Source organism: Brugia malayi (assembly GCF_000002995.4).
Source record: "Brugia malayi strain FR3 genome assembly, contig: Bm_v4_Chr2_contig_001, whole genome shotgun sequence".
In the NCBI taxonomy this organism is placed as follows: domain Eukaryota; kingdom Metazoa; phylum Nematoda; class Chromadorea; order Rhabditida; family Onchocercidae; genus Brugia; species Brugia malayi.
Genome location: NW_025062476.1, coordinates 13,179,419 through 13,194,208, shown reverse-complemented (window position 1 = coordinate 13,194,208; position 14,790 = coordinate 13,179,419). Strand labels below are relative to the sequence as shown.

The 14,790-nt window shown below is 23.2% G+C and overlaps 1 protein-coding gene and 1 non-coding gene across 2 annotated transcripts; one reads left to right on the top strand and one right to left on the bottom strand.

The window, feature by feature from the left end:
* Window positions 1–2,940: 2,940 nt before the first annotated feature.
* On the top strand, window positions 2,941–11,766 carry Bma-gsy-1 (Glycogen synthase, putative; the record flags this gene model as incomplete). The annotated part of the gene is made up of 12 exons (XM_043079417.1): window positions 2,941–3,108; window positions 4,725–4,907; window positions 5,021–5,127; window positions 5,847–6,001; window positions 6,454–6,611; window positions 7,080–7,250; window positions 8,481–8,718; window positions 9,208–9,380; window positions 9,904–10,057; window positions 10,211–10,389; window positions 10,690–10,889; window positions 11,631–11,766. 12 exons carry the CDS (start codon window positions 2,941–2,943, stop codon window positions 11,764–11,766), a joined length of 2,022 nt encoding a protein of 673 aa, XP_042935351.1.
* Window positions 3,346–3,412, bottom strand: Bm16765. The gene has a single exon (XR_006228087.1). It is a non-coding gene; the product is annotated as a small nucleolar RNA Bm16765 (small nucleolar RNA).
* Window positions 11,767–14,790: the final 3,024 nt, after the last annotated feature.

Below are 14,790 nucleotides of genomic sequence, written 5' to 3'. Positions count from 1 at the left end.
TATTTTATTTCAAATTTGAATAATTTTAATAATCATTAATTGTTTATTGAATGTTTTAAATAATTCTCAAAAATGATCATTTCATTGATTTCATTTGTAATTTGGCATTTTTTTTTTTTTTTGAATAGCAATACGAGAAGTTACCAAAATTTATTTAAAAATATAAAAATTTAAAAAAAAAAAAAAAAAACGAAAATTTATTTATATATTTTTCATATTTAAAAATATAAAAAAAGTATACAAAAGAGAATTTACTTGAAAAACGTTGTATAAAAGATAAAAAATTATTAATGAAAAAAAAAAAAAAAAAAAAAAAAAAAACAATAAAAACTTATTGATAGAAATATAAAATGAATTACTAATTAATGAAAAGTTAATTTTAATAACTCTATTGAAAAAAGCAAAATTGCTATTATTCAAAAATTATTTTCGCTTAAATTAAAATTACATACTTGGAATTCTGTTTTAAAAAAAATATTTAAATTCAGCATTAATCGTCTAAAATTAAAGATTAAAAATTACATGCAATTAATTATAATCTTTCATTAGCATTTGCTACAGTTATGAATATTTTTTCATTGATGAATATCTGATAATTTTAATTTTAATTACCACCATACTGTCTAATCTTTAGAAAAGATTTTATTTTTGATTTCACCAAATTTTAATTATTTCTTCTTTTAATACAAAATTTTTAACTTTAATTTTTATCTATAATATTATATTATCGTTAGCAAGTTAAATAATTTTTTTTTTTTTTTTTTTGTTTTCTTGAATATTTTTTATTTTTTAAGAAAAAAAAAATGAAAAATAGCTAATGATTGAAATGAGAGCACAAAATCGATTCTATCTGTACAATTTGCTTCTCAACGTTAATTAATTAAAACGAAAATTTCGTTTCCGTTTTTTTTTTTTTTTTTTTTTTTGAGGATCAAAATTGCATAAATCATTTTTTAAAAAATTTACACACAATAATTTTGTCCAATCTTTTTTTTTTTTTTTTTTTTCATTTGCTTAGCAATTTAAGACAGACAAAAAATTTTTTACAAATTAATTTTAAAAATTAAAAAGTTTTTTTTTTTTTTATAATTATTATTCAATTCTTTCGTATCTAACTTATTTGTTTAGTATTTTTCTTTCCAACTTTAAAAAAATACCATTAATAATTTCATTAGTAAAACTAAAAATAGTTTTATTAATAAAAATGAAAACTAATTAGTTTGCTTTTTTTCTAATGAAAAAAAATTTTGCTTTTATCAGTTAATATATGTTTAAAAAATTAAGCAATTTTTTTTACAAAAAAAAAAAAGAAAACAATTACTGTTTATCGTATTTATTATTACTCTTAAAATGAGCTAATTTTCATTTTCTTAACTTATTTTTGAATCTTTTTAATTTATATAAAATTTTTTCTTTTCAATAATTTTGTTCAAAATTATTATTAATTTGAGATATTTAATAGTTTTTCTGGTTTATAGCATACAAATGACGATTTCAGTTTATTTTATTATTTTAAAAAAAAAAATTTTAATTATAATTCATTTTGTAATTTGTAATTAATCAAAGCAATTAAATATAATATTTCTTTAGAGAAATGAAAAAGAAAGAAAATAAGGGACAATATGTTACTTACTAATGTATCAGATAAATAATTTTAGCAATTAAATTTATCGAAATTTTTATAACATTTGAAATTTTAAATTTTTGCTAAAAAAAATTTTTACGCAATCAAATGAAAAGAAGTAGAAAATAGACAAGAGGAAAAGCATTAAAATTAATTTATAATTGATCTATTAATTTGCTACCCCAGTTAATGCTTACAAATTTGAAATTAATAAATTAAAATAAAATTTTAATGAAGTGAATTGCTTATTTGATCAAATAATCAAATAAATTTAATAAGGTTTGATAAATTTTCTCGTTCAAATTTACATTTTTTTTTTTTTTTTCAGAAAAAAAAATTACATCTATTTCGGAGATTTGGCTATTTTTGTTGTTAAAATTAAATCATACAATATATTTTATTAAATTAAAACTTTGAATTATTGTAATAAGATAGCAATCATACAAATTTAAAAAATTAAAAAAAAAATTAAAATACAGAAAAAAAAATATTTCGAATTAATAATTTTTACTTTTTACTAAAAAAGTTTGTTTAAAACATGAATTCAAATGATTATTATTATTTTAAAATAATCCAATATTTACAGCTATTTGTCATACATTATTGGAGCTTTTTTTTTTTTTTTTTTTGATTTGCTAAATTTTATTAAATTAAAAAAAAAGTAACAAAATATTGATGTTCATAATGATGAGAAGAAAACAACTGCTAATTTATTCTTTTTTTAACAATACAATTTTTTCGTTTTTCATTTTAGTTTCTGTTTAAATAGCTTTAAGTTCAAATGATAGCAACAACATATGTTTTAAGAATTTCTCTTAGCAAACATTCATTTCTAATTTCATTTTACAATTTTTGCAGTGCATTTCATTATTTGAAATGAAATGAAACTAAAGAAGAAAGTTTTTTTTTTTTTTTTGATATTTGCTAAATTTTAATTTTTTGAATTTTAAGCAACCAAAAAATGAACAATTTGAAATAGGATTGATTTTTGTTTGATTAAAAAAGTATTGCTAATAGTATTAGAAATTTCAAATATTAAAAATTAGAAATTTTAAAATTTATTAGCAATGTTACTGGTAGGGAAAAAAAACAAAAGTCAATTCCACTATTAGAAATTTTATAAAATTATCCTATTGGAGTAAAATTTACAATGAGAAATTTTAAATTATTTTTTTTTTTTAAATTATTATTTTTTTATCTGATTTAAAAATTTTTTGTGTGACAATTGCAACTTTTTTTGCAAATATTTTAATTCACATTTTTCGTATATTAAAAAAAAAAAGAAATTTAATTTTTCAGATTCCTATATTTTCAAAATGACTGAACGAGGACATATGCTACGATCGTTGTCAAGAACAAAAATTGAGATGACATTAGCTGGAGTGAATACTGAGCAAGCAAGATTAGTTCGTATGGATGCAGGTGAAACAGCACGACGTGAAGGACGGTGTGTTTTCGAATGTTCATGGGAAGTTGCTAATAAAGTATGAAATTTTTGAAAATTATCAATTAACCATTAAAAATTTGTGCATAAATTTATGAAATGAAATCTACAAGTTGGTAGCAAGTAGTAAGCAACCGGTTGCAGCAGGTGATATAGCAAGTGGTAGTGAGTGGTAACAGTGGTTGCAATTGTTGGTAGCAATTGGTAGTAAATAGTAGTAGATGGTAGCAAGTAGTAGTATCCGCTAGCAGGTTGTAGCAAGTAATAATAATTATTAGTAGGTGACAAACAGTATTGCTACCGGTTGGTACTTACTAATCATAATCTATCGCTATTTGATACTACTTGCCTCCATTTGCTACCATATATGTGTCATTGTCTGCTACTAGCACTAGTCACCACTTGCTACTACCTCTTGTCACCATTTGTTACCTGCTATCATCTGGAGCTACTTGTCACCATTTACTATCAATTTTTACTACCTGAAAATTGATGACAAGCCACAAAAATTATGAATTTATAAACCAAAAAATTTCTATTTCACCAATTCGTAAATATCCAAAATAAAATCATACCTTTTTTTTAAAATTCTTCTTTAAATTATCTTAAACTATTAAAGTTCAAAATGAAGATAATGTTAAAAATTATAGTTTCCAATGGAAATGACATTAAATATTTAATGTAACAATAAAAAAAAATAAATTTTTTTATTAGCAATTTAAAAAAAAAAAAAAAAAATTTAAATAACAAAGAAAAAGTTCAGTTTATAGCCGAATAATCTTAAAATTCTTACTGATTACTCATTGAATTTCATTAATTTTCGTATTATGTGTTAACATAAACTGCTACAACCATGAATCCTCCAATAGCTAAGAAAAAGAATGAATTGATAAGAATACTTTTAGTTGCTTAATATTAATTTTTGATATTAAATTTAATTTCGTTTTTTTTTTTTTTTTTTCGATTATTTAATATTGAAAAGAATACTTAACATCATTTTGAATATAACACTAAAACCTTTGTGAATCTTTTGGATACTAAAAGAAATACTTAATATTTTAACTTATTCAATATTTTGATCATACTGCCTTGATTCAAAAATCAGTATTAGCGAAATTATTAAAATTAAAAAAAAAAAAAGTGAAAGAAAAACAAGATAAAACTGAATTCAGTGTTATTGTTGCAATAACTTTAAGTGTAATAAATTTAAAAAAAAAAAAAAAAAAAAAAAAAAAAAAACAATTAGTACAGATCAAATTAATGCATTTAGTCTAAATACTTTTAAATTATTAAATTTAATAAACTTCATCCTTTTTTTTCTTTTCTAGAAAATTGCTTAATCGAATAAGTTGTAATAATCTAATTCAATCAATTTATAACATTTTGACAAATGTCAACTTAATTTCATTTATGAAAAATGAAATGATACACATTTGCAATTTACAATTATAATTTAAAAAAAAAGTATTCATTTATAAATAATTTGAATAAAATTTTAACCAAATCATTATGTAAATAGCATTTATTTACTAAAATTACTACTAATAATTACATCAATTAATATTTCAAATAATCTATCAAAATATTGTCTATCAAAATTTTCATATTAATTTTCTAATTATTAATTTTAATTTTTAAAAAAAAAACAAAATTAAGGTTGGTGGTATTTATACAGTATTACGCAGTAAAGCACCAATAAGTACCGAGGAATACGGTGATCAGTACTGTATGTTAGGTCCATTACGTGATGGCAAATGGCAATTAGAAGTGGAACAAATTGCGCCTGAAAGTCGTCATATTGCAACAGCTATTCACAAATTGAAAGAAGGTGGTTTCAAGGTAAACATGTGATATCATTCAGGTATGACTTTAGATAGGTAACATAATTAGGAGTTTAGTTAATTTATTTTTAGCTAAAAAAAGAATTAATTTTTTTTTTTTTTTTTTTTAAGACAGTTTATGGTCGATGGCTAATTGATGGTTATCCAAAAGTAATTTTATTTGATTTGGGTTCTGGATCCAGGAAAATGAACGACTGGAAGCATGAACTCTACGAAAGGTTAAATTTGCAATAATTTTTTTTATTTAAAATTTTTTTTTTTCAGTAATACACATTTATGATATTGTTATGTTTGAGTTAATAGATTAAAATAGATTAACAAATAATTTTAATTTCATTTTATTAATAGTTTATTTTGTTCTTCATGTTTAATTTTTTCATAATTTAAGCATATGTCGAATCTAAATTTAAATTTATTAGCCAAACAAAATTTGGTGTTTTATAATTTTTTTTTTTTTGAAACAATTCTTAAAATTATATCAAAATTATGGCCATTATTATTGATACATATATATGATTCAATAAGCAGAATTTATAAATTTAAAAATGTTTAATTTTTTTTTTTTTCAAGTTTATAAAAGTAGTCAATTTTTGCAAACATCATTTCTTTCCAAATAAACATTATTTTAGGCGTAAATGAGTTAGACTATAGATTATATTAAATTTCAATTAATAATTTAACGATTAACACTTAAAAACTTTTTTAGATGAATATGGAAAATTTTGAATTATATTCAAACAATTCATCAAAATGAACGAAAAAAACTTTTTTTTGCATAATTTATTTATACAAACTTTTCGTACTTCAATTGCACATTAAATAACTTTTCGTTTCTTCATTCTTTCTTAATTAATTAAAAATATTTATTATAATTAACTCTATATGTGTTAACTACTTTTCAAGTGTCAATTTGCTTAAAATTTTATTGTAACTTTAGATGTCAAATTGGAATACCATACGAGGATATCGAATCAAATGATGCAGTAATTCTTGGTTTTATGATTGCTATGTTCCTGAAACATTTTCTGGATTCATACAAAAATTCCGGCTATCATAGTTTGGTTGTTGCACATTTTCATGAATGGCAGGCTAGTATGTATTTTCTTTTTTTGCTATGTTATATTTTTTATTAAGATATGCTAATTCCTATTCTATTTTCTGGATTATGTTCTATTTAAATGAATAAATTTTAATGTGAATTATTCAGCTTCTGAAAATACTCCAATATAGTGCGAATATTTTTTATTAAATTTGTTCCTGATAAAAATCAAATCAATCAAATCATAACAGATGAGAATGCTTTTTGAATTTGTTAAATTTTTATTAGGGCTTAATTCTTTACTATTTTTAGCAGTAAAATAAAATCTACAAATCCATTACTTTTTTTAAATTATTTTTTTTAAACTTGTTTTTTTTATTCGAGACTTTTTCACTTGTCAACTATTTGAGCGCACTTGTCCTACAAGTACAAGTTGCAAACTGTAATTAGCAATATAAAGCATACTACAATGATGATTACCCGGACAAACTTAATTTGTGTTAAGGTGTTGGATTAATTAATGCAAAATTTTGGAATTTGGATGTTGCCTTAATCTATACTACGCATGCGACATTATTAGGGCGACATTTAGCAGCTGGCGGTAGTGATCTTTACAATAATATTAATCGATTTAATTTAGATGAAGAAGCTGGAAAACGAAAGGTAATCATTAAATGATCATAATAAATTCAAATACCATTTCATAGCTCACTGGAAAATTCATTTTTTTTTTTCTTAAAATATATAAACGTATTTATTTGATTTGTGTTCTTACTTTATTATCAAATTGATCATTTTTTTTTTTTTTAATAAAATATCAATTATTTAATAGTTAATTTAATTCAGTTCATTTTATCAGATCAATTCAATTACGCTTTTCTTGTTCATTATATCATATTTTCATTGTTAAACAGAAATTAATTACATTATTGAATTTTAAAATTTGTTTAATGGATGTCATAAATCTGACTGACAATAAATTCATTATATTAATCTAAAAATTTAATGAATTATAATGTTTTCCTTCTTTTTTTTTTTTTTTTTTTTTTGATATTTTTATTATTTAAAAAAAGAAAATTGAAAAGGGGAAGGAATTTTTTTTATTGATTTAATATTTTTTTTTTTTTTTAGATTTATCATCAATATTGCATGGAACGAGCAGCATGTCATATGGCGCATGTTTTTACAACTGTTAGTGAAATAACGGGTATTGAAGCCGAACATTTAATTCATCAGAAACCGGATATTGTAACACCAAACGGTTTGAATGTTGTCAAATTTGCTGCTTTACATGAATTTCAGGTTATTCAATGGATAAGTCCTCTCTATACTTTTTTATTTTATTTTCTGTGTAAAATTTTTTTTTATTACTTCATCATCATTTTCTTTTTATTTTTTTATTTTCAAAATTATTATTTAAATCGAAATGAGAATAAAAACGAAACATTTTGTTTCTAATAATTAAGCCATAAATATTAATGACATTTATTTATAAAACGAAGAATTTGAAATGCTTTAAAATGATTTGAAAATGAATAGATGATAATTAACGATTAGTTTCAACTTAAAATATTTTGTTATCATATCAATTGTGTATTTTTTTTTTTTTTTTTTGCTATTTTTATAATTTGACTGTTTGAAAAAAAAAAAAAAAAAGTGAAAAATATGAGAGAGATAATATACTATTTCATGAAAATATTAAACAAAAGACAAAAAGAATTTGCCCTCTTTTTTTTTTTCCATTAGAAAAATAAAAATCTTTTTTTTTTTATTTAGTCATCTAATCTTTAATATAATATTATTTTCTCTAACAAATTATTTCGAATTGTTGGAGGAGAAAAGAACAAATTTACGAATAATTGAATTCAAAGTAAAAGATAATTTTGAATAATGCAATGATAGCATTTAGATTCTTAAAATTATTTCTTATAAATTTCTTCCTATGAAAAATAAAATTCATTCATCACATTTGATAATGTCCGTATTGATATTTTAAAATGTTAAGTAATAACTATGAGAATAAGGTGATCAAATCGATATCTGTAAATATTTCTTTCTTAATTTACTTCTTTCTTTTGTTATGCCAACAAGGGAATTATCTTGTTGTTTAGGTTAAATTAAATTAGAGAAGCAAAAAGTAATCATTTCTAATTCTTATTGCGATAATTTTATCCATATTAAAATTTAACAAAGAATTGACTTTTTTTTTTTTTTCAGTATCACATAGTTGAGATCATATAGTTTTGAGAAAAATTAAATCGATCATAAAGAAGTAATCTTTTTAAATGATCTTTTTGCTTTCTTCTCATCCTTGATCGAATCGATCATTTTTTCAATGCTTAATAATAAATTTTGTGACCTTTGTTTTTGCTATCTTTTAATAATTTTTCATATCATTATGTCAAAGGTCATTTATCTATGTTAAACTCTCTTTTTTTTTTCTTTTTTCGGTTTAAATTAAGCAAAATAATTGCAACCATAAATTAAATAAACTGAAATCAAGAAAAAAAAAATTAGAAATTACATTTACAGAATTTACATGCTATAGCAAAAGAAAAAATCAACAATTTCATTCGTGGACATTTCCATGGTCATTATGATTTTGATTTGGACAAAACAATATATATGTTTACTGCTGGACGTTATGAATTTATTAATAAAGGTGGTGATATATTCATTGAATCATTGGCTAGATTAAATCATTATCTGAAGACAACCGTTGATCCACGTTATCGAGATGTTACCGTGGTAGCATTCATCATTTATCCTGGTTGGTTAGTTAAATTTAACATCTATAAAAATTTTTTCAAATTTTATTAATACTTGAAAAGATGTTAGTTAGATATGCAAAATGATTAAGATATAAAAAAAGATAAATTTTAAACAATAATGTTCTTATCATTTCACGTAAGGTATAAATTGAACAGAAGCAAAGTATATGATAATATCAAATCAAATCTGTTGTCATGTAAGCATTGAAAAATAGTATGCTCGTAACTGTCAAGTAAAATACGTCCGTGATCGTAGTAAAATAAAGCTAATTTATTTAGAGAAAATAAGACTTAAAACTTTTATTGTGATAATAATGATAAGTTTAATTCTGAAATATTTTTATCATACTGTAACACATTGAGAAACATGCTCGAGTAATGCTCAAATTAAAAAATCTTATTTTCTAACCAAAAAACTCATAACACTTAATTATTCTTATCTTATCAGTTTCATCGTCGACTTTATCATATCAAATATTCATTTATAGCTGCGGCAAATTCATTCAATGTTGAATCACTGAAAGGACAAGCGGTAGCGAAACAATTACACGAAACAATTGATAAAATTAAAGAAAGTATTGCTGTAAGAATGTTTGAATCATGTCTTAAAGGACATATTCTGGATGCAGATGAATTATTGCTACCAATGGAACGAATTCAGGTTGGTTTTTTTATGATATTCCTTACATAGATAGATAAGTTGTTAATTCAGGCTTTATGACATTCCTAATTAATTTGTTAATTCAAAAATTTATATTTTGGTTACTTTTTGGATTGCGAAATAAAAACAGCAAAACCATAAAATATTTCTTAGATTTGATCAAATTTTTATTGAATTCAATTTGCTACTTGTTTAGCTTGTTATCTTCATACTGTGACAACACTAATTTAAGATTGAAAATTAATATTTGCTTAAAATAACATGACAAAAAAAGTGGATCATACATCTATGATTTAAATAGAATGATTTGATGGATTGTGTATTTCTCACACATCGTACTGCTTTATCATCTCATTAATCATTCTATGAGTAAAATTAATCAGTCTTTCTTTTTTTACTTGTTTATATCACAAAAGCTTCTTACTTTGGATATTTTACTAAAGTTGCGATAAAGAAAGCCAAGATTAGCACAAAAATTCGTCGAGTATCATTGAAAGATCAGTGATGAAAATGAAATTTGCAGTTAAAACGATGTATTATGGCAACAGCAAAACATGAACTACCACCGGTTTGTACGCATAATATGTTAGATTCATCCGATCATGTACTAAATGCTTTACGGCGAACACAACTTCTCAATAATCCAAGTGATCGAGTTAAGGTTATTTTCCATCCAGGTGAGAAATAATCTCTTTCTACTTTAATCTATGCAAACAAATCATGTAATACAAATCACCTGAATCGGACCGCAATATTTCTATTTATATTTATATACACTTAAAATTCTAAATTCTTTTTTTTTTTTTCTTTAATAGTAATATGATTTGCAGAATTTTTATCATCAGTTTCGCCGCTAATAGGCCTTGATTATGAAGAATTCGTTCGCGGTTGTCATCTTGGTGTCTTCCCAAGTTACTATGAACCTTGGGGCTATACTCCGGCAGAATGTACAGTAATGGGTGTACCATCTGTATCGACAAATCTTTCCGGTTTCGGTTGTTTCATACAGGTATGATATATTCTGTTAAATTTATGAAGATATTATTTGCCAATTTCTTACTTATAATGTTAATTTAAATATTATGGATATTTTTCATCATTAATTCTCTAAATTCAGCAATTTTTCTTTAATAACTGATTGCTATCACTTACTGATTTCACTGATTGACAGATTGCAGTAATTTTTTGGGATTTAAATTTAAACTGTAATAAAAATATATAAATTAATTAATAGGATATTATTCACATAGTGTTGATTAAATTGCCCACTATAATGTATGTAGATATTGTTATTAGTGAAAATTTTTAGCAGAATGTAATGGATGCATCATCGTACGGCATTTACGTGATTGATCGTCGATTTAAAGATTGTGAAGGTTCAATACGTGATTTAGCACAAGTGCTGTACGACTTTTGTGGACTTTCACGGCGTCAGCGTATCATAATGCGCAATCGTACGGAACGGCTTAGTGAACTCTTAGATTGGAAAAATTTGGGAGTATTTTACAGGTTTTTTGTTTTATTCAACTATGAATAAATAGCAAAAATATTGGGAATTTTTCAAAATTAAGACCTGGCATGATAAACAACTTTTTTTTTTTTTTGTTTAGGCTTTTATTAACTTTTTAAATGCACCGTCCAGTGAAGTATAAAAGTATCTCAGTTGTTAGAATGTTATCGGAGAAAAATTTTTTTTTAGCAGTATTATATGCTCTATAAGCGTCGACAATAGCTATATAATTTTATTTCTTTTTTTTTTTATTTCTTTTTTTTTTTTTCTTTTTGAACATAAAACATCGCGTTTATACAGTAGTAAAAAGGAAATGAACAAAGCGAATATGAAATTATAATCCGATCCATTATTGTTCTTGCTGCTTCTGTACCATCAAAGAATTGAGTGAATGTGATTGAGTGAGGAGTGCTGAGAGGGAGCGGAATGGAGCGGAGCGGAGCGGAATCGAAGCTTGCATTAGCTGACACAATGGCTTTTATTCCCTTATGTAGTGGACATTAACAACAAAGGCATTTTACAATAAAGCGCTAGTTAATTTTGTTTATCCTTTCTATAATGGAAATTAATTTATAACATTATGTTAATCGCTTGTAAGAATAACTGTAAAATTGGAAAAGTTAAAAGTAATAAATCAGACTATCAAATTTTAAATAAATTTCCTGAGTTAAATTATCTAAATTAATTATAAGATTTGTAATTTAGATTGGTGTAATATTTTAAATAATTTTATATTGCAGAGATGCACGAAGGATGGCATTGGAAAGATTACATCCAAATTTGGATGAAATAATTGATAATAATATTGGCAAAGTACCATCGGCATCACAAAGTCGTCGACCAAGCTTTTCGGACACCGATGAAAATGATGAATAATTAGCGCTTTATTAACATCTGCGCATTCTTCTATCTTCTAAGAATTACTGCAATACAATGTTCATTTCGAACTAATGTCACCAAATAACAATTAGGAAATAACAAAAAAACATTCTCATTCAAGAAAGGGAGGAAAATATGATATGAATTGTGTGCATATTTGTATGTTCCAAAAGCAGCCTCCAACCTGTGACAATAGCAAATTGTTAAAATATTCCTCAAACTGTAACAATAGCTAATTAATAAAGAAAATTACATAGCAATAAGTTATTATCCTTTAATTTCAATTCAATTAATGAGCAAAAATCAGTAAGCTAAATGAATAAATTATTAATTTATGTGTTTTTTTTTTGCCATCTTTCTTGCTTGCTTCAGATTTTTCATTTAAATTAATTAGCTAATTTTCTCTGTTTCATTATCAATCTAAACGTAGGTAATAATATTCGTTATTTAGGTTTTTTTCTAACCTCTAATTTTCTACCTATTTTTTACCTGTACTAGGTACATAATTAGGTATTATTTCTCATACACATGAAAATCTCAACAACCTTCTTCATCCATACAGCAAAACATGAAATCTTTGTTCATTTAGAAGTCATTTTTCAAATTGATTACTAATATGCATCAGTTGTAAGATTATCAGAAATGTTTGATTAATTCAAATTATTGTTTTTGTAAACCATTGAAGAAATTAACAAATTATCGGCGACCCATTTGCATGAATATTAATTAGTTTCATTAGTTCAAAAATGAATGAATAAAATATACTGAAGATTATGAAATATGAATAAGAAATTCATATTTCTAAGAAATATGAATAAACATAATCATTTCATATTGTAATTTTGATCATTTTCAAATATTTCAATTGATAGAAATAAGATGAATTAATGTAGAATAGTAATTAAAACATTCATAAGAATAAGCTTTTAAAAATAATTTATTTCTGGTAAATAATTTAAATGAAAGAATAATTTTTTATCATTTATGAAAAAAGTATAACGATGCATTTTTGTTTTAATCAAAAAAAAAAAAAAAAAGAATTCAGTTAGATGTTGGAATATTCAAATGCTTTTTGTTGTTGACGCAAAAGTCGGAATGTCAGTTCCCGGTGAATTAATTAACCTTTTTCAATCTTAGAAAGAGGAAATTGAATTCAAATCATAAAAAAATTCTCCTCCATTCTTTATTTGTTAAATTTTTGTTGCATTTAAATGGCTTAATTATATCGTATCTTGCAAAAGTATAAAATTTAAATTGTTTGAAAATTCAGTCAAAAAATTATTTCAAAAATTGAGGTCTTTTTTTATTGATTTATATATATTTTAGTGAATTTCTCTGTTTATCTTTCTCATAGATTTCAACGCGAAAAAAAAAAAAAAACAAATAAACCACTAATATTAGGAAAATAATTTGATAACATTTGCACAATTAATGTTATACAAATCAGTTCAAAAAAAAAAAAAAAAGAGAAAGAATATTTAAATAAATTTTGCATGAAAAATGATGAAATTCATACAAAAACATTGTTTACTTTCCAGACATTTCATCAAATTGTCCATTTCTGTGTATAAACTTTTTTTCTATCACAATTACTACAAATTTAAAAAAATACGAAAAAAAAAAAAAACTTAGCTTAAAACCTATAAATAATTTAATTACTTACTTAACTTAAAACCTATAAACAATTTAATTACTTTTTTCTTCACATTTTGAACAAATTATTGTTATCACTAATCACTCGATAGACAATGAACAATTAATTAATTAATGTTCTTCTAACGTTAATGATTTTTTTTTTTTTGTTAAAGTTTGCATTAAAATTTAGTGTTAAAATAAGCGTAATTAGTTGTTCGGTATAATAAAAAAAAAATTCCACTAAGCATTCTAATCATTTAGCTTTTTTTATATGAAAAATAAAATGAAAAGCATTTAAATTTAAATTTTCAACTCCTTGTTGTGTTATTTATTATTAACATCGAAAAATAAAAGAAAAAAAAAAGATTAATAAATGATAAGAAATACATATAACAAATGAATCATTGGAAAGAAGTTATAAGAAAAAACAAAATGAAAAGAAAAACAAACAAACAAATTAGACATAAGAAGGAATATATTTGCAAATAAGTTAAGATGTAATAGAGAACTAAAATAAGAAATGATTTGATTGATATAATGATATGATGTATTAGATAGAATGTGATATGTGAAATAAAATGATATGATTGATAGATGATGATTTTAAAAATGATATGATAGAGGATGATTTTAAAAATTAATAATAAAATGATATGATAGAGGATGATTTTAAAAATTAATAATAAAATGATATGATAGAGGATGATTTTAAAAATTAATAATAAAATGATATGATAGAGGATGATTTTAAAAATTAATAATAAAATGATATGATAGAGGATGATTTTAAAAATTAATAATAAAATGACATTTTAGAATTTTAGGATAAAATAGAGCAAATAGAAAAAAAAATAAAAGAAATATTGTTATTTCTTTCTTTTTTTAACTTTTCGTACGTAAACAAATAATCACATACGAAACACTGATATGTAGAATTCTCGGGGATAAATCATACACACACATACACATATATATATATACACACACACACACACACAAAAATACACACATACACATACACACACACACAAACATACACATACACACACACACACAAAAGTACACACATACACATACACACACACACACATACACATACACACACACACAAAAGTACACACATACACATACACACACACACACACACACACACACACACACACACACACACACACACAAACACGCACACACACACATACAACATTTCCAAGATAATATTGGAAAAAAAAAATTAATTACAAAATAATTTTTATGCAAATGCCTAAATGCAATCAGTATTTCAATTTGATATATAAATCAAATTAAACACTCTAGCAAAACATTGTATTCATTTCATATAAAAATTAAATATATATAATTAAATTGAAAAGATGTAAAATAGCTAAT